Below are 26,886 nucleotides of genomic sequence, written 5' to 3' on the forward strand. Positions count from 1 at the left end.
ACAATTATGTACTTGGCCCAGGTCTGGTGCCTTCATACTTCATACTTCATACTTCAAGCTAGCAGTCATTTTATTAATATTTTTTAATTCTATGGGAGGAGATACCAAGCGGACACAAACTGGATTACAAAGGTATTTGATAATGCACACCAAATAGCCAGCTCTTATACCATTGCATTATAAATGCCTGGTGCAATCAAAAATACATCTCCCCTGGGTTTATGTTCTTACAGAAACTATTCTAGGTACTATTATTAACTTGGGCAGGACCAGGTATTGCTTAACCCTGAGAAAGCAAGCAAGTCAAAACTAGCAGAATCCTATCTGTATCTAGTGCAGTGGCACGGACTGAACAGATGAAGAAAAAACCCATTTCATTCACAGGGACAGAGAATAATCATAATACATACTCCCTGTGACTTACCCTCTGTAATGAAAATAAGGCCTCTTCGCTTTTGTCAACTTTGCTCTGGATCTTGGCCAACAGAACGAAGTAGCGGCAGTCCTCTGTCAGTGATGGAAGCTCATTCACTGTAATAGAAAACAGAAAATGTGAGCGCAAGCCAATCAGATCAGAGATTCAAAAGTGGGGACTCCCCTGCCTGTGTACCCACTGGCATTCCTACACTGACCAGTCATGTTATTGCAGTTTTTCTTAGGGACAGTTCTATGTACTTATGGCTCTGTTCTGTGAGATACCAGTTTACCTGTTGTGGGATCTATAAGATTAAAAAAGATTACCCCAGATCAGGCTAAAGAGAATAACAAATAACATGGTGCATTTATTGCCTGACATAGTCGCTGAACGTAGCAGCACAAGACATGTTATTAATGACCACCACTTCTGTTCTCTGTCTCCTGTTTGTTCTGGCCCCCCAACAGTGGCAGGAGTTTCCTTCAGCGGTCAGGGTGATGTACAGTGGCTTCAGAAAGTATTCAGACCCCTTCACTTTTTGCACACTTTATTGTCTTGTAGACTTTATTTTATATTGACAAATGTTTTGCAATTTTATGAAAAACTGAAATCTCTCATTTAAATAAGTAATCAGACCATTTGCTGTGGCACTCCAAATTGTGGTCAAGTGCATACTGTTTGCTTTAGTGTCTAGAGCATTGAGTGTCTAGAATTTGATTGTTTGGACATAGTTTAGAAAGGCACACGTGTGCATATAAGGTCCCACAATTCACCAAGCCATGAAGTCCAAGGAACTCTCTGGAGCCCTCCGTGATAAAATTGTGGAAAGGCATAGATCAGGGCAAGGGTATACAATCTAAAGCTTTGAGTGTTCCCAGGAGCACAGTAGCCTCAATAATTGTGAAATGAAAGAAGTTTGGAACCATCAGGACTCTTCCTAGAGTTGGCCGTGAAACTGAGTAACCGGGCAAGGCGAGCCTTGGTCAGGGAGGTCACAAAGAACCCAACGGTCACTCTAACAGAGCTTTGGAAGTCCTCTGCAGAGATGGGAGAAGCTGCTGGAAGGACGACCAGCTCAGCAGCACTCCATCAATCGGGTCTTTATGGTAGATTAGCTACAGTACACGGAAGCCACTCTTGAGTAAAAGGCATATGACAGTCTGCTTGGAGTTTGCCTAGCAGCATTTAAAAAAAATATATATATTCAATGGTGTGATGAGACAAAAGTTGAACTCTTTGGGCAGAACTCCCAAGCATTATGCCTGGCAAACATAAGGCACTACTCATCATCTGGGTAATACCATCCCTACAGTGAAGCATGGTGGCGGCAGCATCATGCTATAGGGGTGCTTCTCGACACCAGGGACAGGGAGACTGGTCAGAATTGAGGGAAGGATAAATGCAGCCAAATACAGAGAGGCCACTGAAGACAACCTGCTCTAAAGTGCACACAACCTCAGACTGGGGTGACGGTTCACCTTTCAGCATGACAATGACATAAAACATACAGCCAAGATGACACTGGAGAGGCTTCGGAACAAGTCTGACTGTCCTTGAGCGCCCCAGCCAAAACCCAGACGTAAAGTCCATAGAACATCTGTGGACAGACCTGAAAATGGCAGTTCACAGATGCTACCCATCCAATCAGATGGAGCTTGAGAAGATCTGCCTGGAAGAATGGGATAAATTGCCAAATCCAGGTGTGCAAAGCTTGTAGAGACTTATCCAAGAAGACCCGAAGCTGTAATTGCTGCCAAAGGGGCTTCTACAAAGTACTGAATTAAGGGTCTGAATACTTACATAAATTAGATTTTTAATACATTTGCAGAAATGGCAATTTTATCGATTTAAAATCAAATCTACAACTCAAAGTGTGTAAAAACTGAAGAGGTCTCAATACTATCTGAAGCCACTGTAAACCCCCACCCCTCTATCCTCTTCAATATACGTACCACTGCGAACCCTAACCCTTTTTAGCCATCCTTTCATTCTGAATTTCCTATTGTGGCAGTAATGCTATACACATACCTGTGCACAGATCGGTTTAGCCATTACTTTTATACTTTTGTTTCCAATGCTGCTTGTTGTTTGTTTGGCAAATTTTGAACTTATTGTTTATAAATGGGCCTTTCTTGACTTCTTGGTGATTACTGCACTATTTTGCAGCCACTGAATCCTATTATTTGAAAATGAACAGGGGGAAAGTGTTGATTCTGATTTTTCAAGGAAACATAAGTTCATGATTTCCAGTGAAGACCTCCCCGGATTTAATAATATTGTGTGCAGCTGGGGCAGCCTGTAGCCCACTGGCTAAGTTCCTTGACTGGGACCTGGAAGGTCGGTGGTTCAAGGCCCAGTGTAGCCAAGATAAGATCCGCACAGCTGTTGGGCCCTTGAGCAAGGCCCTTAACCCTGCTCCAGATGGGAGTGTCCCCTGCTTAGTCTAATCAACTGGAAATAGCTTTGGATATTCATTATTTCATCTGTTCTCCTTCTGAGTTGAACAGACCTGTTTCATGGCGTAGGGCCTCGTGTAAGACCCTTTCGCAGCGTTCATACTGACGGAGTTTCAGGAGCAGCTCTGCCAGGTCGTACCGCAGGAAGCTCTGCTGCCCGCTCTTCAGTGCAGCTTCATAATAATTTATTGCCTGCAGAAGAGACGAGATACACTGGTTTGGGCAGAGTTCCACTCAACCGTGCTGAAAAAAACAGCTCAAGTTAGATTTTGAAACAGCTGGTAGTTGGTTGACCAGTTCAAACCAGCTCCCTGCTCGACATGGCTTAAGCTGGTTGATGTCTGAAATTGGACACTTGTGTACCTGTGCACTCGTGTTCTTATTAGCTTAACTTACAAGTGGACCAACAAGTCTAATACTTAGAATGGAAGAACAAAAAAAGTATTGTACTATAAAGTCTTCTGTTATTCGGTTTACCAGCTCATGCCCAGCTAGACCATCTTATGACCGGCTCAATTTTCAATTTGGTCAAGCTGGCATAGCTGGATTCTACAGCAGGGAACAAATGCGACAGGTGGGTTTCTTTCTCAAACCTTAACGTAATTGTGGGTCTTGACGAGAGCTTTGCCGATCTTGCTGGCCAAGGCCCCGTCTTTGGGTGTCTTCTTCAGTGCCTGCTCATAGATCTCGATCGCATTTTCAGGCTGTGAATTTGGAGGAAGCAGGAGCAAAGAAGCCTTAAACAAACATGTCCAAGCTGTTCATCACTCTTTTTTCATCACTCAATTGTATCTTTAACACAATTGAGATTATAAGATAATTATCTGTTCCTTCAAGAAAACATTACAGACTGCTATCTGAGGGTTTCACAATAGCTTCACAACAGAAGCTGCACTAAGATTCATTGTTCATCGCGCATACTTTTGACATGTTTCGTAAGAACACATTGCCCAGGAAATGACGCCCAGTATGCTTCGGTGCACAAACAAAGCATTTAAGCCACCCCACCCTGACTTTGGTGGCTACAGGAGAAGAAATGACAGCATATCCCCTGCAGCATATCCATAATTACCTCTTGGATGTTCATATAGGCATCCCCAAGCAAAAGATAGGTGTGGGGGCAGGGCAGCTTGTCCACCAAGTCCCTGGCGGAGAAAGAGTAAAGGATATTCTGTTGAATTTACAGGTTGTGTAATAAATTATATTTATAAAAATAGTTTTCGATTGTGTTAAGACCTTCTAATGACTTCCCATAGAATCCCAAAGACCCCAGGGACAACAGTATCAGCAAACTAGGGGAACTCTTGAGACGCTCTGTACTATACATCATGGCCTAGGGGACAGCTCTTTGGAATTTCCTCTCTGTGAATCTAGCCTTTGAAGGGCAAGTGTGAACAGCCAGTACTGTGGGGAGGTGGGTACAGTCACTGTATTCTCCTGAGGGCTATACAGTATGTAGCTGACCGTTGTTGTTTAAAAAAAAAAAACGGTGTACATTCTCAGAGAGAAGCTACCAAGCTGCAAATGTGGGATATTGATAAAATGATAGAAATACTAGTTTCTATAGAAGGTAAGGACGGACTCTATCGTAGTTAGAGCGATTTCTCAAGAGACAGAAACAAGTGGTTGTGCCACCCTGGGTGCCCCGTCTCCCTCTTACCTGTAGCAGCTGGAGTACAAGCGCTTCTCCTTTCTGTGGTTCAAGTAGATGTCGGCCATCTTCTCCTTGGCCTGGATGTAGTAAGGCTGCTCTGGCGTGATGTTTCTGAGCATGCTAAGCGCCAGCTCGGTATCGCCCCGCCGCAGTGCCAGGTCTGAGTTGGCGATGGTAACGCGTAGCTCCTCCGGTGTGCCTGTGAACTCGTTGATGGCATCCTGCATCACCTTGGCGGCTTCGTGCTGGGAACAGGCATGGAAATTTTGAAGACTTTTGGAAACTATCGTAGGGAAATATCTTAGGGGGCTTACTAGCAGCTGGGGCCGGTTCGGGGAAGTAGAAAGATGGTAAGTAAATTGTAAATTGTTTCCTAAAATGTACCCGTGTTAGCATTAGCATGGTTAAGCAAGCCAATGCCCTCCTCACCTGTTCTCCGTTCAGCCAGTGGGCTTCAGCCAGCTCCAGGTAGACTGACACGTGGTCAGAGGAGCTCAGCTCCGACTTTCTGCCCTTGGTCTTTGCAGAGGGTGGGGCTCGACGCACACCAGGCAGGCTAAGGGCTATGTGCAGGGTCTGGATGGCCTCCTGAAGATCTCCCGTCTTCTTCTGCCCCTGAGCCTTGATCAGGTGATAGAGGGGATGGTCCCGGACCTGACCCAGGGATCAGAGATCAAACATGGTTACTCTACTGGGGCCCTCTGGACCAGAAATTTACAACCATGTTGCTATTCAACAAGTGATTTGAACAAGTTAAGAACATAAGAACACATAATGAAGAGAACAGTGATATTTTGCTACATACTAGACTACTGAATCCAGCACTATATCAGGCCTGCACTTGAACAGGCATACTGTATCTGCCTTTAATACACAGCCTGGCATCAATTCCAAACACTGACAATTCATTGTGTAGTACAGTAATACTTTGTGTCAAGTAATTTCACTATATGTTTGCATTGGTTGGCTCATCCATTGAAAATAGCAACATTTGAATCTCAGTATCTCACTCATTTCAAAACCAATCTCAATGCCATTTCACAGGTCTATTACAAGACAACGGGCTCGCCATTTCTGTATTATGGATACATAAAATATTAAGACTTTTTTTTACAAAAATAACTACATTTAAATCCAAAGAATCCTGACACAATTACAAATACATTTTATTAAATTTGAATTAGACCACAAAATTCTAAATTCCGACAATGAAATGTCTATAGACTTGGGGAGACATACCGTTGACTATACATCTGCTTCTACTTTTATCCAGAATTACATACAAGTAGGTCTGTATGCATGAGATCATAGCGATATACTCTCTATACAATACAATATACAGTTAAATGCAGGATTTATAAATTAATCACACTATTTTAAAAATGGTAGGCTATGTACCGGCACAGTTTGTGGGCAAATAGGACACATTGGATATAAAGCATGCTTTGGCAAAATGCTAAATAATTATATTGCCTAGGCTGATGTTAGCATTAGGGCTGATGCATTTCATTTCCTGTCTTTTGAGGCTTTCGGCAAATGCAAACATTTCAATTAAAACAGTTTCTTGTGATGAATACTATATTCTTGCTGTGTAAAGTTTTATATTCTAGCAGAATTTACATTTTTTACTCTCTACTCATGCCCCTAGATCACCTGACAGAACACTACCTGGAGAAGCTACAATAGCTCACTTTGTTAATCCCTTTGAATCTAGAAACCTCAATCAAATCCGCCCTTTGACTAATTTTACTAAGTTTGAAGATTACATATCTTAAATCTTTCCTCATAAGATTTAAATTTCATAACCAGGAATTACTTCAGTTGCTTCACTAAGAAAATATTGAATTAAATAGAATACATATTGATATTCACACAACTAGAAAAGAAAAATAGGAAGCGGTGGTAATGATGGGCAGAGACACAGGTGCCCTTTGATGGATGTGTATGACAATGCCTTGTTTATTCACTGTTGCAGATTAAATTAATATTTGGTGGGTACTTTTCAATGAAGCTGCCAGCTGAGGAGTGGTGACGCATCTGTTCCTCAAACTAGAGACTGAACTTGTCCTTGCAGTTATGAATCTGGGCCGTCCTCTATCTGTCCTGGTTAGATCCAATTTGCTCTCTTCTTTCAAGACAGCAATGCACACCTTTGCATGAAATCTTCAGTTTCTTGGCAATCTCAAACATGGAATAGCCTCTCTGAAAACACCAATTGACTGATGAATTTCACCACCACTGAATAATTAAGCCCAACTAATTCTGCTGCTGCACCTGATTTTTGCATATTTGTCACACTGAATGGTTTCAGATCTTTAGAGAAAATGTAAAACTGAGCAAACACAAATTTAATTCAAATAATTTCATTTATTTAATGAAAAGTAATCAAACACCCATATTACCCATCTGAAAAAGTAATCGCCCCCTTTCTTACTCAGTAAACCAATTACCCACATTTCATTTATAATTAGATTAAGCTGATTGAACGCAACCAAGCCCTGTTGAATCTAAACCTCACTCATATTGAACCTTACTATCAGGCCGTACCACAAGTTTCTACACTATGCCACAAACAAAGAAGAGATGAGAGAAGATGTTGTTGAAATATATTAGTCTGGAAAGGGTTACAAAGCCGTTTCTACAGAATCACAGTGGGAGCCATTATCTCCAAATTGAGAACACTTGAGAACAGTGGCGATTCTTCCCAGAGGTGAGTGGCCTGCCAAAATTTCTTGAAGGGCACAGGAAGTCACAAAGATCTCAGAAGAACAACCAAAGAACTGCAGGCCTTCCCTAGTCTGTTTACTCAGGTTCCCTTGTTCTAATAATACATTTTGTCTAAAGATCAATAACCATTCAGTGTGACAAATATGCAATAATAGAGGAACTCAGGAAGGAAAGGGAAGACACTTTTTCATGGCAGTGTATGTAATATTTGCAGTTTACCGGTTTCAAAGTAATGTAATGTGAGTCAAGGGGCTAGCTTTCGAGCTATTAGCTTTCACCAATTTATATGAAGTCGCCCCCTAGTGATACCTATATTTTCACTCAAAAAGCTTCCATTCATTTTTAGACAGCAGCAAATGAGAAATATTTCAATGTTCAATCTATGCTGAATATTTTTTATTATGCTTTCAATTATTTTCCCCCTAGAACACAGACAATGATATAGATGTTTTTATTTCCCAAAACTTGCTCTGATGTAAAATCTTTGCTCCCTCGTTTGGCAATTCCCCAAGTGTTTTTCAGTGGTACATCCACTAAGGCACATCATTTAAATTTACCCCACGTTTTCTTCTTTGTGCGTGTAACTATGCATGAGACCAAGGACACAAATTAACATGAGCAGTGAGTGAAACCGCTGCCCTGTGTCACAGAATTTCCCCCCATTGGTTGCTATTGGTGTCGCTGTCTCTATATATTATATTCTGAAAGCCAGGGGTCGGCATCCCTGATCCTGGAGAGCCGTGCTGGCTTTCACTGTTACTCAGCACTTAAATAACCCATATGAATTGGGATCAATTAAAGCAGTCGATTACACAGTTAACTGGCCTCACCTGAATCAGTTGCTGGTATTAAACAGAAACCAGCGCACCCTGCGGCTCTCCAGGACCAGGGTTGCAGACGCCTGCTCTAAGCAGTAAGTGCCGGGGTACTCTGGGTCACGCGCCTCACCTGGAAGTTGTGGCTGAGACAGAGCTCCAGGGCCTGGGAGGACAGCTTGACGTTGCCCTGCAGGAGGTGGATCTGCGCCATGAGGAGTAGGGCGTCGGCGAATGACGGGTTCTGATCCAGACAGTGCTGCAGGCTGCTCTGGGCTGCATCCACATCACCTGCGGCATGCCCAGTAGAAAATAAGAACGGCAATGACGCAAGACGGCGTTCACACGGTGCCTTTCGAGGACCGGAAAATGCTTTTACGGTGAGGGGGGAGGGCACCACCCGTTTAGGTGACGCACGGTGGCCATTTTGTTTCCCGTAACTCTGAACTGAGGGGGCGAGTGAGAGATGCATTTAGCCAATTATGTCGTAGGAAATGAGTTAGCCAATATGGGACCTTTGCCAGGATGGTGGAAAACTCAATAAATGATAAGTGCCTGTGGAACTTTAATGAATATAGTAATGGAAGCCCTTGGTTTCAGATTTCACCTAAAGGCCCTGTGACACAGCAAGCCCATTAGTGCACTGAGGCATGAATTTCTGCATGGCCGTAGCGGAAAACTGTTAACTATCGCCTGTCTGCCTGACCAACGCCACTTCCAGCAGCAGACTGGTTTCCCGGGAGAATTCCCATCCAAGCACTAAATAAGCCCAGACCCTTTCAGTTCAGCTGTTTGTTAGGGTGGTTAAAAAAGGCATAAACACTGCTGAGAAGGTATTTCACACACAGAGAGGAACAGTCTGAATATAATCAGAAATAGGCCAGGCAAATGCCATTGCAGGCCAACTGAAATGCATATTGACCTCATATTCAATGCTTCTTTTCAAATTCAATGTTCTGGAATACAGAGCAAAGGGAACAGAAATTGTACCACTGTCCAAGTCTAGAACTTTGAAGTGATTAACGGGGCAGTTCTATTATATTAAAGTATGCTTCCACTTACTCAGAGTACTATCTATCCATCCAGAAAGTTTGGGTGAGATGTGACAAATTTTCTAGATACAGTGATATAATGGACCTCTACGGACTGCTTGTTTTCCAATAGTCAATGTGCCCGAAAATGTACACAAAAAAAATTGAACAGCAAACTTACTTTCATTTCATTTTTGGTTGACCTGCCCCTTTAAGCAAAATAATTGAGGACACAGCCAGGATTTGGTAATTTCACTGGGGAGTAAAACACTCACCAGACAGGAACTTGATCTTGGCCATCAGGTAGACAGCCTGCAGGAGTCCCGGGACCGTCTTGACCACGGTGTCCAGCACAGAGGCGCAGTGCTGGAGGGGGGGAGAGGGGGGCTGACCCAGGGCCTGAGGCTGAGAGAAACCAGGGTGAACACGATCAATTTAAATGATGCATTTACTAGAAGAATTCTGTGTTATCCAGCCTGACTGAGATTGTTCCCCAGCATCACTGACCCTTATGCCCTTATGCCCTTATGCCGAGACATCCCTCAACCTAGATTTCCTCTTCTCTACGGGTCTGGATTCCGGCTTTTGCTCGCTGGGAAGTGGCAGTGTTTAGACGATCCTCCGCACTGACCTTAGCGGGACACAGGGTCATGTACTCCTTGACGACCTCCAGCAGGAAGTCGGGGTTGAGCTTCTGGAAGTACTCCACCCCGAGCGGCAGGCCCTGGAGGGCGGAGAAGTGCGTGTCCACCGCCTCGTTCAGCAGGGCGCTCACCTCCTCCTGGGGCCTGCGCTTCTTGGCTGCCAGCACGGCGCGCAGGTACAGCAGCTCCTGAGGGCCGGGGGAGAGGTTACTCCACGCTCACGGCGGTTTTACACCGCGTGAGTCATGTGACTTAGGGTTTTATACACAGCCGCAGAGGGGGGGGGGGGGGTTCACACGCTAATGCAGGGGGTTCCCAGACATTTTTCTGATGTGAGCCCGAATGAATGCTCAGGAACTTACACGACCCCAACACCCCACCCACACACATCTTGTGCCTTACAACACCCTTAAGCCACGATTACACTGGAAAAATACCACAACCTCTCCTGCCTCATTGCTTTATTATAGTTGGGTTGTTGTATTGTTAAAGACGTAGTGGCCTACATTCACATATTTTAAAGAGGAATTGTTTTTTTAAAAAAATGTTTTTAAATATTTTCAGGCGACCCCATCCTGAAAACCAGCAACTCAATATGGGGTCCCGACAGACAGTTTGGGAACCCCTGTGCAAATGCACTCAAAGCTTGCGGTTGTACCAGTCACAAGCTTTTTTATGTTTTCTCCTCGGAGACAGTACCTAGTATAAGTCACTCTCAAGGACTTCTCATACTCTAATGAGCTCTGATATATCACACAGGCAACAATACCATTTTACATCTATGTCCTAAACAGCTCATTGTAGGAAGTGTTGACACTAGGTCTGATTCTATGTGTTCAATGATCACCAATCCAGTTCCTTTTCTTTTATCCATCTTTGCTGTATATCTGTATACATATCTGTATAGTATACATAAAGTGTGTCTACGAATCTGCTTTGGTATTGTTGGTATGTGGTCACATTTCTTAGGGTAAATTAATAAGGTTTTGGCTAACCAATATACCCACAATAAACCAGACAGACCCAATTACCCTTTTACCAAAATAAATAAAATTTACCATTAATAAACACATTTATTAATGAAGACAAGTGCCTACATCGGGTCAATGAAGTCCATTATCTAACTTTCATTAAGTTCATTTTCTATTAACCATCCAACCATTATCTAACGCTGGAGCCTATCCCAGCATGCATTGGGCAAGAGACAGTAATAATACACCCTGGACAGCGGGTCAATTAATTTTTTCTTTCCTTAATGAAATATAATCTGGAAAAAGGCAGCAGACTAGTCTTTTAGTAACTTTTTTCAATTCCACAATTTTCAATACAAACTAATACGATTTGTGTAGCATAATGTATACTGAGGCCACCGGCTGGTCATATGTTAGGAATCTGGAGGAAAGCTGTTTGGTCCAAACAAAATATTCCAAAATATTGAAAAACATAGCATTTTGAATTTATCAGCTCCATGACGATTACATTTTTGTTACCATCTGCTGTCCAGACATTCACCGGAATTGGGGAAAAGCTAAAGCGTTCATATCTCTCCTTTCAGGAGGTACTTGCACTGTTCTAGGCGCTGGCTTTGTGTCTTCTTTTACAATGAGAGAGAGAGGGATAGTGTGAGACCGGGTCAGGACGTGGTTCACAGTTTATCTCTTTGAAGCTGCTGTGATTTCTCTGGAGAGATGGGATGGAAATAGCAAAGTGCTGTCGGTTTGTGTTCCTGTGTTCCTGTCAGCTGGCTCAGTATGAACAGCCAGGCACAGCAGCACTGACTGGGACAGTGACAGGTCTAACAGTCTCACAGCAGCACTGACTGGGACAGTGCAGGTCTAACAGTCTCACAGCAGCACTGACTGGGACAGTGCAGGTCTAACAGTCTCACAGCAGCACTGTAACAGGTCTAACAGTCTCACAGCAGCACTGACTGGGACAGTGCAGGTCTAACAGTCTCACAGCAGCACTGACTGGGACAGTGCAGGTCTAACAGTCTCACAGCAGCACTGACTGGGACAGTGCAGGTCTAACAGTCTCACAGCAGCACTGACTGGGACAGTGCAGGTCTAACAGTCTCACAGCAGCACTGACTGGGACAGTGCAGGTCTAACAGTCTCACAGCAGTACTGACTGGGACAGTGCAGGTCTAACAGGCTCACAGCAGCACTGACTGGGACAGTGCAGGTCTAACAGGCTCACAGCAGCACTGTAACAGGTCTAACAGTCTCACAGCAGCACTGACTGGGACAGTGCAGGTCTAACAGGCTCACAGCAGCACTGACTGGGACAGTGCAGGTCTAACAGGCTCACAGCAGCACTGTAACAGGTCTAACAGTCTCACAGCAGCACTGACTGGGACAGTGCAGGTCTAACAGTCTCACAGCAGCACTGACTGTCACTAGGACAGGTCTAACAGTCTCACAGCAGCACGACTGGGACGATGACAGGTCTCAACAGTGAAGTCTCACAGACCTGTGGGTGGCTAGGGCTTACCCCGGATTTCCCGATGGACTGCTGGATCTCGGCAAGGAACTCCAGCTGCTGTTCGGCATCTTCCACGTGACCCTCAGTCAGCTGACACTTGATGATGCCTGTCCGTGTTATGAGGAGAGGATGAATCATTCACACTGTGCATACCACACAAAACAGACACACAACTGCAAGGAACAAACCAACAAGTCTCTCAAACCAGCGGCCACCACAAACCGGCACGGTGGCTGCGACTGTAGATTAACCCTGTGTTCTCACAGTGAGCGTGATTTGTTCGAGTGATAGCCTATGGCAAATATGTAGCTTGCTCAACCAGAAACATCTGAACATATATAAAAAAATTTGCTGATGACGGCTGCATTTTGCACAACCCTGCTACCAAAACTTGCAATATGCAATTGTTTGAATATCATCTTGAAAAAGGGTGTTAAATAAATCCTTTATTTTCCCCAATAAAATTAACAATAAAAATGTTATTTTTAAGAAATGAATGGTTCCATATAAAAACTAGAGATTTGCGGCAAATTGGTGGACTATTACTACTACTGCTAATATTATGTTGTTTAAATATTATGGGACGGGGCTTTTTTCCCCCGGAAAACCTTAAATATCTTGGAAACTATTGAGAATATCAAAAAGCTGTGAACCATCACACCATTCGGGATCGTGCCGGACATTTCCAGTTGGTTTGGTGTAGACAGCTCGAAAAACTTTGAGAGGAATAGGCCGTCAAAAACCCAGCGGAATAATAATAATAAAGTCGACTTTCGAATGACAGTAGTGTGTTGCTTCGCAATCACACTAATAAGTAATATTTTTTTTCCCAAAGAAATTCTAACTATTTCGTTGTTTCCAATACACCAGAAAAGCTTGGTAAAGTGCACAATTACGTACTTGACCCAGGTCTGGGCAGAATGCTTCAGCGTAAAGATTATTTTTCTCATGTGAAAGTGTCGGACAAAAGTCTGCTAAGCGGCACAATGGGAAGGCCCACCAGCTAATCACACAGCGCATAAAATGGAGATGCCACATCCCAGTGGCCATAACAGTATAGCGATAGCTCCTCACCAGTCAGAGCGGAGACGCTGGTTTCATCCAGAGTCATGGCGGTCTTGTACCACTTGATGGCCTCTTTGACTCGGCCCTGTAGGACTAGCTGGTAGCCCAGCTCAGTAGCCAGTTCTGAGTTCCCGGAGGCCAAAGAGAAGGCTTTCTCCACCAAAGCGTGGCTCAGCTGCAGGATCTTCTCAGCTCTCCCGCACTGGAAAAAGACGTCAGTTAGCGCTCAGAGCACATCTGCAAGCGGCGTCCATTTGCCACATGCTTCAGAGCTATCAGTCAGATCAAAGGCACCTCAGGTGAATGAAAATTAAAACCAGAGAAAACGGATGAACACACAAAGCATTCAGATATCAACTGTTGGCATCAATATGCATTTGGAATGTCCCTGGAATAAAATAAAAAAATTATTTACATTTGGAATGTCCTGTCTGCATGTCCAAATCCCTCCAGATTACAATAACCCAGGGGCAGCCATGACTGCAGCATATTCGAAATGCCACTACGCCAGAAAACAGATAAACTGGTAATAAAACAAAACCAGAACTTTATTAGCATAATTTAGGACCCCAACAATGACTCCCCACAATGGGAAGGCAGACCTGCGATTCCCCCCCACCTATACAAAACTAAAACACAGCAAACTAAAACAAACCCAGAAAACCTACAAAGCATACAACACAAGGAAACTGATCTAATGACAACAATTGCTACAAGAAACAAAAACAAATACATGTATAAAAACAGTTAAAATAACAGCTTCACGGTTATGCCCATGAGAGAGAAAAGGCCTGAAAAAAAGGGGGCACAGGAGCAAGTTTCTAATCTGGCACAGGTAAGGCAGGTACAGTTGTGGTTAAAAGTTGCATACACTTGTAAAGGACATGTATATCATGGCAGTCTTGAATTTCCAATTATTTTTGCAACTCTTATTTTTCTGTAATGGAATGATTGGAACACATACATCTTTGTCACAAAAAACAAAAATATACATACAGCAACTTGAATGATCGATCAAGTTTGCTCTGTGGCATGGCCTTTTAACTTCTTGTGAGTGATTTGATTGACTACAGTTGGTGACTTCGCTGAGCCCATTTAAATAGGGCTCATTTGATACACTCATTAGACATTAGCCACAAACGCAACAATAGGAAAGTCTAAGGAGCTCAGCACAGATCTGAAAAAGCGAATTATTGACTTGAACAAGTCAGGAAAGTCCATTGGAGCCATTTCAAAGCAGATACAGGTCCCAAGATCAACTGTGCAAACAATTGTTTGTGAGTATAAAGTGCATAGCAGAGTTGTGTCACTGCCACGATCAGGAAGAAAAATCACCTGCTGCTGAGAGAAAATTGGTTAGGATGGTCAAAAGTAAACCAAGAACCACCAAAAAGCAAGTCTGCGATGAATTAGAAGCTGATGGAGTGTCCATAGTTAGGCATTTTTTACATCGCCATGGGCTGAGAGGCCCTTGCATCAGAAGCGGCACCTTAAGGCTCGACTGAAGTTTGCTGCTGATCACATGGACAAAGAAAAGGCCTTCTGGAGGAAAGTTCTGTGGCAGATGAAACAAAGATTTAGCTATTTGGCCACAATGACCAGAAATATGTTTGGAGGAGAGGCCTTTAACCCCAAGAACACCATACCAACTGTCAGGCATGGTGGTAGTAGTATTATGCTCTGGGCCTGTTTTGCTTCCAGTGGAACTGGTGCTTTACAGAAAGCAAATGGAATAATGAAGAAAGAGGATTATCTATCTTCTTCAGGTAAACCTAAAGTCATCAGCCAGAAGGTTGGGTCTTGGACGCAGTTGGGTGTTCCAACAGTTGCAACAGTTCAAACCCCAAACACACATCAAAAGTGGTAAAGAAATGGTTAACTCAGGCTAGAATTAAGGTTTTAGAATGGCCTTCCCAAAGCCCTGACTTAAACCTCAGCAGACTCTGGCCCAGCAGATTTTCTCACATTTTCAGAAGACCCATAATAAATTCATAAAAGAACAAATTCATGAATATTTTTTGTGACAAAGAAGTATGTGCCCCAATCATTCAATCGCAGAAAAATATGAGTTGTAGAAATCATTGGAAACCCAAGACTGCCATGACATACATGTTCTTTACAAGTGTATGTAAACTTTTGACCACAACTGTAGTTTTAGGTTAGGCCATCTAAATCTCCAAAATCTTTGCTGATAAGCCTCTTAATTTAAAGGTAATTTCAGACTTCTAACGGTCAAGAGGGGAATTATTATTATTATTACCACAACACATCCCTCCCCCTTCTCTGTGAACACGCTGACGTTGAACCCCCCCCCCCCCTTTTTTTTTTAACCTATTGTACCTTTAACACTGATTTTTTTAACCTGCACATAATCAAGACAGACTTCCACAGACAGTGCAGAACATGTCTCCTGGGCTTTCCCAGTACACTCTGTAACAGTAGTGCCCAAACACTGGTGGGCCAATTCAAGTCAGTGGCAACCTTTTCAAAAAGAGTAAAATACATGTGAACTTCCTTTTCACGGAAGGGAGGGACCAATCGAATGTTCTTAGCGGCAACAAACCGGGGAGGGGGAGAAACAAAAACACCACTGTATTGAGCCTCAAGCTCCAGTTCCATGCGCAACGCTATTTCCTCATGTTGAAGTGCCATTGCCTCCTTCCTCTGCCGGAACTCCAGAAGCCCCAACTCAAGGTCAAGTTGTCCAATCCCAATCATGCCTTCCTCAAGAGATACAGGCAAGTCGGCAGCACAAGTTGAAGACCGTACCTCCAATGGGCCTGGTGCTCAACCAACACCTCTAAAATCACAGCTTTCATTTCATTTTTAGTGCCAGACCATGGCACATTGAAACTACAATACGCAACAAAAAATCTGCCCTCCCACAATGGCCAAGCAACAAGACCCCAACATTAACTGGCTGTGTATCCTGTGTTAATTCAGGAGAGTAGTGACTGCATGTGTATCCTGTGTTAATTCAGGAGAGTAGTGCCTGCTTGTGTATCGTGTAAATTCAGAGAGTCCTGACAGCATGTGCTTCCTGTGTCAATTCAGGAGAGTACTGACTGGATGAGCATCATGTGCTAATTCAGGAGTTTTGCCTCGGCAAGAACCATCCCTCAAAAGCAATAAACTCACAATCTGCCCCCGAGTATCCTTCCACCCAACTCCTTTTCTAGTCAGTAACATTCAGTTTCTCCGATATTATCATGCATACATCCTTTTTTTTTTTTTTTTTACATTTAATCCTAGTTTTTACTGTTTATGACAGCACCAGAGTGGTAGCATTTGTTGCTAACAGTCATCATTTTCAGGTCATTATAGTGCATGTGCAATTCTTAAGGTGCCATAACAGTGATGACAGTTACACGATGAGTACGATACAAAAATGATAACAATCACATGATAATTGATAACATGATGAGTGAAGTAATGACACTTTTTCTACATGGTGCTCTCTAAAAATCCAAGATTGTATTTCAAAAAGAAGTGGCAAAGTACTGAAGTCATTTTGGATTCAAATGCTTTTCTGTGTTTGACTGTTCGTGACTGGTGCAACTGAGCCAACCGAGAAGGCGGGGTTTGCACTTTTGTACACCGGACAAGCTAAGAAAAGCATAGAAAAGTATTTGAATCCAAAACAATTGCGTAGGTCTGAAATGAACCCGTTTGATACCAGCCTAAGAACTCCACTCCCCACTGAAGAGACTGTACGTGAGTGTGTGAGACAGGTGTGTTAAGTGAAGTCTTACCACACGCGTGAAGGCCAAAGACACACGGTACAGGAGCTCCGGGTTGTGGGGTTCCTGCAGCTCTAGGGCACTGGTGAGGTTTGAGAGCTGCTTCGCAGACTGCATGGAAGACAGAAATAAGTCACAAATTGCTGACCATAAGAAAAAGCACACCAAAAACATTTTCATTAAATGTTTTTAATAGCCATAGTGTTTTTGTTCTGGGAAATTAGTATTTTACTAGACAAACTGTCCTAGTAAACCCTTTTCACCACGAACAGCACAGTTTATACAGTATGCAAATGATGCAGATCACTAAGCAGTGTGTATCGGAACTAGTGAATTTATTGATGGATGTGTGTGTTTGCATGTGCATGCTGGTGTACATGCATGTTTGTGCATTAGTTATGTGTTGTTGGTCAATTTATGTGTCGCATGTCTGTAACTAGGACCATTAATTTCTGCCTACCTACCTGCCTACCTACGCAGTTGAAATTGTACTTCCCTCTAGGGTCTTTCAGCGAACTTATCCCTGGTTATGGGTATGCACTTTGTTGTACGTCGCTCTGGATAAGAGCGTCTGCCAAATGCCACCTGCCTACCTACCTACCTGCCTGCCTACCTACGCAGTTGAAATTGTACTTCCCTCTAGGGTCTTTCAGCGAACTTATCCCTGGTTATGGGTATGCACTTTGTTGTACGTCGCTCTGGATAAGAGCGTCTGCCAAATGCCAATAATGTAATGTAATGTACGCTGTGTGTGTGTGTGTGTGTGTGCATGCATCTTATGTATTCTAGCCAGTCTGTATGTCTCTATATCTGTGGTATTGATTGTATTTTTCACGTTTGAGTGTGGCGCTACTTGTTATGCATGTGCGCATGTGTCACGGTGTAAGCTTCCGTCCGATTGGGTCACTCCGGCGCAAATAAACACAGGCTCTCTCGCTCGGTGTCTGTGGCAGACCGCAACCGAGGGAAGGGCACGCAGACTTGAAACCAACACTAAGAGCGGTTACGTAAGCGGCATGGAAACAGCCAATCGCGGCAGCTGACTCGTCTGAGGGCCGTCGCTGGTCGCCCCTGGGAACAGAGAGCTGCTTTCCAATCAATGGATCCAGTCACACGATCCATACGTGCCTGATGCTATTGGATATTTACACTCCGCCACCTGACCTCTGCCTTTCCGGGCCTGGCCGCCGAGCGGATCAACTGAATACCAAACGGCTGCTTGCCCTCGCGCCTGCTCCATTGCTTACTGAAGTTGTGACTGCAAATGCCTTGTTTACAAAGGAGCAGGTGCACAACTAGACCACTTCATGCTTCTATGCACCACGTATGGCCAGATTGAGTCTGTACTGAGGAGTATGCTTCATAACTCCCTGTATTATCTTGACATTCAGTCCCTGGGTTTGTGATGATGAAATATAGGGCAGCTATGTACCTGAAATGGATCTCCTCACAAGCCCTCGTAAGCCAGTCCCCACACCCACTCAAAACTCCCGAAGGTACACTTTATCCTCTACGACAAATCAGGCCAACTTGCTACACAGGATTATTATAAACAGAAAATTAAGTCATTTTCTGAATGTATTGAAAATGGTTAGCTAACCATTTGCCAGGTGAGTGACTAGTTACGCTAGTTTGTTGATTGATTAGCCACAGTAGATTAAGAGACACCCTTACCATTACATTGATTAAGTCTGAAAGCATAATATTCATTTTTAATATTAGGAATATTAATTATTATTCAGTATCAGAAGGAATTCAGGGTTGGTACCTTTGCTCTGTATATGTAACTTAGCCAACACTTTTATCCAAAGTGACTTACAGTTGATTAGACTAAGCAGGAGACAGTCCCCCCTGGAGCAATGTGAAGGTTGTTACTGTGTTATTGTGGTTGTTACTGTGGCTACACCGGGGATCAGGCTGCCCTATGTCATTGACTCAGTGAAGGCCGTGCAGCTTTGAGTGTTACAGGTCCGTAGTCTCACCTCCTCGACATCTCCCTCCCTGCAGAGCGCGTGGAGAGCGATCATTCTCAAAGCTTCCACACTGTTCTTATCCTTCTGCAGCAGCCTGCAAGAGCACAGAGGGCCATATGAAGAAGGGGCTAAAACAATAAATAAATACATTATAAATAAATACATAATGTGTTGTGTAAGATGACTCTATTATCTAAAGCGACTTACAATTGATTAGACTAAGCAGGGGACAATCCTCGCTGGTGCAATGTGGGGTTAAGGGCCTTGCTCAAGGGCCCAACAGCTGCGTGGATCTTATTGTGGCTACACCGGGGCTTGAACCACCAACCTTCTGGGTCATGTACTTTAGCCACTAGGTTACAGGCTGCCCCATAAAAAAATAAAAACTGAAAAAAACATAACTAAATAAAAAAACCACAGCATTGAAATTCTAGCATCCACTCCTCCGCGTCTCTCTTTGCAAAGCACTCTGGGGAAATACCGTTGTGAAAGACATAATTAAAATCAAATTTTACGAGCAGCATAGGATCACGCGGCGTGTGAGGTCACGCTCTAAGACTAAAATATAGTCCTGGGCTCGCGTCCCAGGCCAGCGGAGGGATACAGAGCACACGCGCTGGCGGTGATAACCTGTCGGATCCTCAGCGGTCGTGCTGCGTCGCCGCCCTCGCGTGTCCGGACACGCTCCCGCGGCGGCGTTCCCCTACAGCCCCTCCCGCGACCGGGGCGAGGCTCCGAGCGGCTACCCGTCTAACCCAAATTACAACCTGACAGTCAAGCATTCGCTTAATAAGTGCACCTTCTCAGACTTATTTAAACCGCTTTATTCAAGCTGTATCTCACAGTCATATGGTCGGTCCTTGAATCGAAATGAAATACTCCTCTTATAAGTACTTAATGAACTCAAGAGACGTTGATTAGTTGTCAAACAACCAATCGGATGCAGGGTGATACAGCTGCATTAACACAGGAATTCTCCCAGAGTACTTTACAGGTCACGCTACAAATAAAGCAAGCCAAAAGAGAAATGGCAACACACGATGATATTTTCTTTCTGCACAGTAAGAGCTAATAAAATGACCACTAGATGGAGCTGGTCTCTCCACAGTATGACACTGACTGCAGGATCATTGAAAAAGATTTTCTGAAAGGATGGTACTGAGAGGAGTAGGGTTGGGTCTAACCTCAGGAGCCGTTGTCATCTCTAGCTTTATAAATGCCAAACACTCCCTGCTTCTTCTGATCCTCGCACTTTTGCAGCAGCCTAATTTAAAAAGCAAGCAATAGCTTTTCCTTGGTGAATATTATCCTTACAAAACATGTACTGTGCGGTGTATTATTTGTAAACACCGTAACATATATACAGTGCAGTATGGATGTGATGCTTTGACTTGTGGAAGAACCTATGCACTTGTAAGTCGCTTTGGATTAAAAGCATCTGCCAAATGACAAAAATGTCAATGTAAATGTCTGTAAGTATTTGGACAGTGGTACAATTTCAGTTATTTTGGCTCTGTACTCCAGCACATTGGATTTGAAATGAAACAATGAATATGATGTTAAAGTGCAGACTGTCACCTTCCTTTTGAGGCCATTCACCACCGTATTGGGCTCTCTCTGTAGATATTACATCCCTTTTTTAATAAACTGTGGCCATGAAATAATAATAATAAACATGGGTCTTCAGCAGCACTGGGTGGGAGGGAGGGTGGTGGTGGTGGCTGGTGCTAAAAGCGCTAATCTGCTTAAAGAGGGAGAAGAGACGGGGCTGCACCTCTGAGCGGCCTCCACCATCTGCTCCCAGTCCTGCAGAGTCAACAGCAGCTTCATCTTCTCAACCAAGGCCGGGAGGAACGCTGGGAAACCCACCACCACCTGGTTCACAGCCTCCAGCGCTCCCGAGTAGTTCTGCCGAAACTCGTTGTACCGCACCTGGAAAGACCAGACGTGTCCAAAGGAAACCGAACCATTACCTTACATTGTGTTATATTACATTAAAGGTACAATAGGCACGATTTTTGTGTTGAAAAATTGTTACAGGACCATTGTAAATCCCTTCCTATCATTGAAAAAGGCTCACTGACTCTCCCTCTGCCTTTGTGTATAGGCCTTAAATTCGGGTTTCAAAATATACAGTTGACGGCCCGACACTCTGCACCAAAATATTGTATAACTACAATATTTCAAGCTCATTGGTTGAAAAGTGGTTATAATTGCCACAGCTGTGTTTCAACGTCAGTGCGTTTACAGAGAAGGGGTGGGATAAACAGTGTTGTGGTGTGAAGGTGTTTGTTGCTGCTATTCCTCTCTTGACCATTAGAAGTCCAAAATTAGCTATTGTACCTTTAAAGGCATTTGTCAGACGCTCTTATCTAGAGCGACATACAACAAAGTGCAAAACTGCATACCCATGACCAGGGATAAGTGTGCTGAGAGGGTCGTACAATTTCAACTGCTAACGGTACAACAAAGATGAGAAATAGGGCTTATTTGATCATTTGACTTTTTTTTGTATGTAAACACCATCAGTGTTTATGTATTGTGCGGATGAAGGTTAGCCTCTCCTACACATCAAAAACAATGAGCTGCTTTGGACGGCGGTATGCCTTTAAATTTTATTGGTGAACTTAAGTGACACAACAAAGCCACCATTTGTGAGATAACACACACCAACATTCATGAGATGTCACCCGTGATGAAAATTCAAATGACTACTGAAAAGCAGAGGAATATTGATGCAGCTCTGAGAGGGCTAAGACATATTGCACATCATAAATGGAGGCCTATCCACTAATAATGTTTCTCTCCTGCTTTCTCTCTGTTGAGAGAGAAACACTGGAATGCCTGAATTTTGGAAAACAAATTCATAATCACAAAATAACTAAATGCCAGATTGGTGCCTTTTATTTGTTATAGCTACTCACTTCATAAGTAATGACAAGTATAAATGGCTGTTGCATTCTCCGTTATTAAATAATACTATTCATCTAAACAGAATTCTAAAACAGTGTCCGGGTATTACCTTTCCCATCAGAGCAAATACATCAGACTTCTCCTTGAGGCCCTCGTCAAAGTATTTCCCTGCCTTCTTGGCGTACGCATCCTTCCCGGATGTCAGTTCGATCCACCCTTTCAGGATTAGCCCCTGAACAAACAAGTGAATGTGTGTCTTTGAGTGAATGCGAACAGTCCAGGCCCTGGTTCATCGCGTCCTTCTCAGGACGTTGTGTAAGAAGCGCACTGCTTGAAATTAACAGCCATCTGTCTACCCAACACACTGTAAGTAAACACTGCTCATGGCAGTCAGGCTGGGGTGGGTGCCCCTTTAATCGCTGCAGTTAGTCCAAAGTCTTTCAATTACCGCTCATTCATTTGCCAAGTAAATGTGGAAAAAAATATTTAGCCCGCATTTATGAAATTCTATTCCATCCATTCCACAGATTTTGCGGGGGTGTGTCAGTGTGTATTCTTTGATTTTTATGAGCTAGCTACAGTAGCTACGGACCTGGAGCAAACTGTTGGTTGTACCCTGGAGGTGACGAGATGAAAACATGAATTAGCTGGCCACACAAGGGGGCCAATATCCTGCCTTTTCAACTCAGCTCAGTGGGAAGCTCGAGTACAGTGTAGCACCATATGTAGTTTTTGAGTACAGTACATATCGTGGCATGTGAAAATTGAATTTCACAAAAGAACTAAACAAAACGTCTCAAATATGCTTAAGACCTAAAAGTATGAAATGGTTCCAGTTTCTCATAGGGTAAAATCTTAAAACATCACCAGAATGTTTTTTTATTTCACAGGACAGACCACTTGAAAGAATACATTGGCTTTGTGTGTGATTTCCCTAACCCATGTTACATCTAATTAGCGAGGGTTACCGGTTTCACAATATATCATTCACTGAAGGTAAAATTAATAGATAATTACACCGCCTCATACATTATTACTACGAACACAATGACACCGAAAAGTCCAAATATAATCCAGCACGAACAAAAGTGGGCCTAGTGTTCACATCTTCAACAGCTCTTCTATTTTACATAGTCAGGAGGGGGAGCACCTCTCAAATCAACAGTGGAGTCCGTAAGTATTTGGACAGTGGTACAATTTCTGTACTTTTGGCTCTGTACTCCAGCACATCGGATTTGAAATAATTGAAATAATTGAGGGTATTTAGATCCATATCAGTCTGTGTAGGACCAAAAGTAATTGGACAGTTGGCTTCTCTTGCTTCTGGTAAGTCTGGTGTATGCATCGGTTTCCAGGTATAAGGAAGATTTCAGTATCTAGTCTTGATTCTAGGCTTTTTATACATTAGAATATGTTCAATCATATTGCTGCTTTTGATACCACTGGTTACTCATGTTATTTTAATAAATGGCTTGAGGACCTGAGTGGGTCTTGGTGGGAGTATATCTCCTACCAATTATATTTCATCACTTTAGGTAAACAGTGTTCATTAACAACTGGTGAACATTTTCTCCAATACCAATTATGTCACCTTCAATAATTATTGTCATAAGCATAGCACTTCCATTCATTTTTATGTAGACATCTAGACGACATAACAATTCCTGTCAGCCAAAGATTAACGCAATATGTCTGTTCCACATTATGCCAGACTCAAAAGTAACTCCAGCTTTAGTTTCTTTCACTGGATGCAGCAATGAATGATCTGATCGATTTCATGATCAGCTTCAACAGCCATTGCAAATTACAATATACGCCAGCAGCTTTCAGAATTAATTTAAAATGTTTCATGATTACATTTAACCTAGCCTATGAATAAATCGCTGAGCCACAGGTTGTTATCTACTAAACTGTAAATGAATTCAGTTTTCATTACCATTGCTTTAACTCATGTAAAAACAAGAAACACATTGTTGTTGTTTTTTTTGCAGGCCCTGAAATTATGGAACTCTTAGCCAGGGAACAAAATGGCTGCTCAGACCATTTCTATTTTAAATCACTTTTCAAAGCTCAACATGCTTTTAATTCTCTGTAATTTCATTTGTCCTAATTGTTGTATTACCTACAGTCCCAAACATTATGGAGGGCACTGTATAAATATGTATGTTTGGTTCATTCTGTAGTAACCTGCATGAGTATGCATTCATTTTTTAGCTTATCCTTTTATAATGATTGAAAGGAACCACCCTGTTTGGAAAGCACTGCATAGTAAATAGTAATAATAACAACAACAATAATAATCATAATTAATTTAAATTAAGAAAAAACATATATTATTATTAGCAATCAACAGGCACACTATTGTTCTTTTTTCTTTCTTCTTCCTGTAATTTGGAAATCTTAAAACTTAAATCCTAAAGTAAGCTCAAATCTCACCAAGCCTGACAGCACATGCCCTTTCAACACCATATCAATTTGTGGCACTAGCATTTTGATCAAACTTAAAACAAATGCCTGACAAAAAAGAATAAATTTCACAGCAGCTCTTGACCTTTTCCTACAAACCAGGTGCATAGGTTAATCTCCTCACAAAGAACACATGCGTCAAGTCTCATAGCGTATGTCGCATTGGATTTTAGCAAAACATTTATTGAAACCCATCATTAGCACTGAGCAGTGTGTCAGATTACACCTAACAATAGGTATAATGTGCACAGTAAAGAAAATAAGCATATCTGTGTGCAGGGTATTGAGGAAGTAATGACGCTCACCTCTTTTGAACTGTTGGAGACTTTGATCATCCTATCAATATACTCCCTGGCTTTGTCATTGCGGCCCAAGTGCCAGAGAAACAATCCAGCATAATACAGGCCCTTGGGGCTCGTGGTCTTACGATTCTCCTTCACTCTGGCATCCAGCTCCTGAATGGCATCTCGGTCTGCACGGGGAAGGACACACACACACACAAACACATTTCACAACTGTGTGGCACTGTGCTGCCCTGCACACACATACCCATTGCTGATTTATGTGTGGCCATACTCTTTGCTACGACCTCCTCCTTATCTCACCCGGCTGCTTCTATTCGCTCTGTAGTCCAGCTTGTGTGTACATCTTAGGGAACTAAATTAATATGGCACTACTTGTAAATAGTGCTTCTTAACTTGTAAATTAAGAAATAAAAGGTCGTAAGAACATATTTAATACAATTAAATATGGTATCATTTATACATGATTCATGTACACTCAGACACTACTGTTCCTTGTACAATTGTTGTATTTATGTGAAAAAAGTGCAGCCTGTACAGTCAATTTTTAGGAGGATGCTTAACCCCCCTTTTCTTAACACAAGCTTGAAAATGACATGCCAAAAATAAAACTGAAAAATGGTTACTATTATTGAACCATTCTGACAACAGGCATAAACCTGGTCTCTTCTGAACGGAACCCCTTTGGGGTTTGTTTTCCAAGAGTCAGAATTACTCTGGACACCGGAGTGGCCACAGTGGTGCGCTGGTGTACAATGAGGTGTAGAAGTCCCAACAACTGAAATCCCTCCCTACCCGGGTGACATTATCATGCTCTGCCCTGCAGGCCTGTCAGCCTGGTCCAGATTCAGTAGACCACAAGGCCCATATACACGAGAGCACAGCGGTTCAATGGGATACGACAAGCTGCATCCCCTATGCTGAAATTATGCAAAGAGCAACGTGTACATGTATACATACTGTACGACAAACGATAGGTGTGAATATTACTATGCCCAAACGTCTCTTGAGCAGACAGGCATAAGGTGTCTGTACAGTATTGTGTCAAGCACCTTGGCCAAAGACTATGTGTGGTGCAAAGGGACAGACATATTATTATACCTCTTCAAGGTCAGGAAAAGAGTCCACGACAGGCTAAGGCCCAGTGGAACCATATCCACCAACAGGAAAGTCCGACCACTTAAGCCCACGGTTACAAATGGTTCCAACGTGAAACCCACCTGGACTTTGATACTTCTTGTGAGCGTAAACAAGCGCCATCAACGCGCACAGCGACACATCTCGTCTGTCCTTGATCGCCTCCAGCTCATGGATGGCCTCCTGCACGTGTTCTGAATTAATAATAAAAATAAGATTATAACTTTATTCATAAGGCACATTTCTAACCCTAACCCTAACGAAAATGGTATTGTGAAAAAATAAACTACATATTGAAAAACACAAGTACAGAATGTCAGTTGAGATAAAGCCAACTCCTCAGGCTCTATCCCAGGGGTGTCAAACTCCAGTCCTGGACGGCCGCAGTGTCTGCTGGCATTTGTGGTTTCCTTTCAATCAGCTGCCAAATAAGGCCTTGAGAACAGGGTGTGTGGACTCTTTAGCCAATGTAAGACTTAGAAATGTATCTCTCGTGCTGAAACACACCAAAAACCAGCAGACGTTGCAGCCTCCTGGAGTTTGACACCCCTGCTCTGTCCGATCTGAAGCAATAGGATTTACCTTGCATGAGAGCACCATACGCATAGAAGAAGGAAAAGATGGGGTCATTGCTGAACCTTTTCTTCGCCTCGTTGGCAGTGTTCATCACCTGATTGAAATATTTCTCCTGGCAGTAGTAATTAATCAAAGCCTAAAAACAATAAAACACAACACCGTAATATTCTGAGGGTGCTCTGTCGGAGAATGCCAAGCAAACAATTTTTTAATCTTGAAAACAGGCCTGAAATACCTGACTCATTATATTAGCCTAAATACTGTTATACTTCATGTTTAATAAATGTTTGCACTTGCTTTCATATACAGTGCCATCCATAATGTTTTGGACAAAGACCCTTCATTTATTTATTTGCCTCTGTACTTTGAGATTTGTAAGAAAAAAACATGGTTAAAGTCAGATTTTAATAAAAGGCATTTTTATACATTTTGGTTTCACCATGTACAAATTACAGCAGAGTTTATACATTGTCCCCCTGTTTCAGGAC

The 26,886-nt window shown here is 42.9% G+C and overlaps 1 protein-coding gene across 1 annotated transcript in view; it reads right to left on the minus strand.

Moving 5' to 3' along the window:
- ttc21b (tetratricopeptide repeat domain 21B) overlaps positions 1–26,886 on the minus strand; it is a 38,916-nt gene that overhangs the window by 9,711 nt on the left and 2,319 nt on the right. The window contains exons 2-19 of the mRNA XM_061235050.1: positions 26,405–26,534; positions 25,906–26,016; positions 24,689–24,855; positions 22,027–22,149; positions 20,779–20,936; positions 19,014–19,098; positions 17,044–17,142; positions 13,301–13,493; positions 12,236–12,333; positions 9,730–9,930; positions 9,374–9,503; positions 8,201–8,358; positions 4,955–5,179; positions 4,532–4,770; positions 3,944–4,016; positions 3,465–3,575; positions 2,925–3,063; positions 425–531 (exon numbers count right to left, since the gene is read on the minus strand). Coding sequence (XP_061091034.1) covers positions 425–531; positions 2,925–3,063; positions 3,465–3,575; positions 3,944–4,016; positions 4,532–4,770; positions 4,955–5,179; positions 8,201–8,358; positions 9,374–9,503; positions 9,730–9,930; positions 12,236–12,333; positions 13,301–13,493; positions 17,044–17,142; positions 19,014–19,098; positions 20,779–20,936; positions 22,027–22,149; positions 24,689–24,855; positions 25,906–26,016; positions 26,405–26,534 — 2,547 coding nt within the window. The remainder of the gene's footprint in view (positions 1–424; positions 532–2,924; positions 3,064–3,464; positions 3,576–3,943; positions 4,017–4,531; positions 4,771–4,954; positions 5,180–8,200; positions 8,359–9,373; positions 9,504–9,729; positions 9,931–12,235; positions 12,334–13,300; positions 13,494–17,043; positions 17,143–19,013; positions 19,099–20,778; positions 20,937–22,026; positions 22,150–24,688; positions 24,856–25,905; positions 26,017–26,404; positions 26,535–26,886) is intronic.

The sequence above is a fragment of the Conger conger genome, chromosome 3 (assembly GCF_963514075.1).
Source record: "Conger conger chromosome 3, fConCon1.1, whole genome shotgun sequence".
NCBI lineage: Eukaryota > Metazoa > Chordata > Actinopteri > Anguilliformes > Congridae > Conger > Conger conger.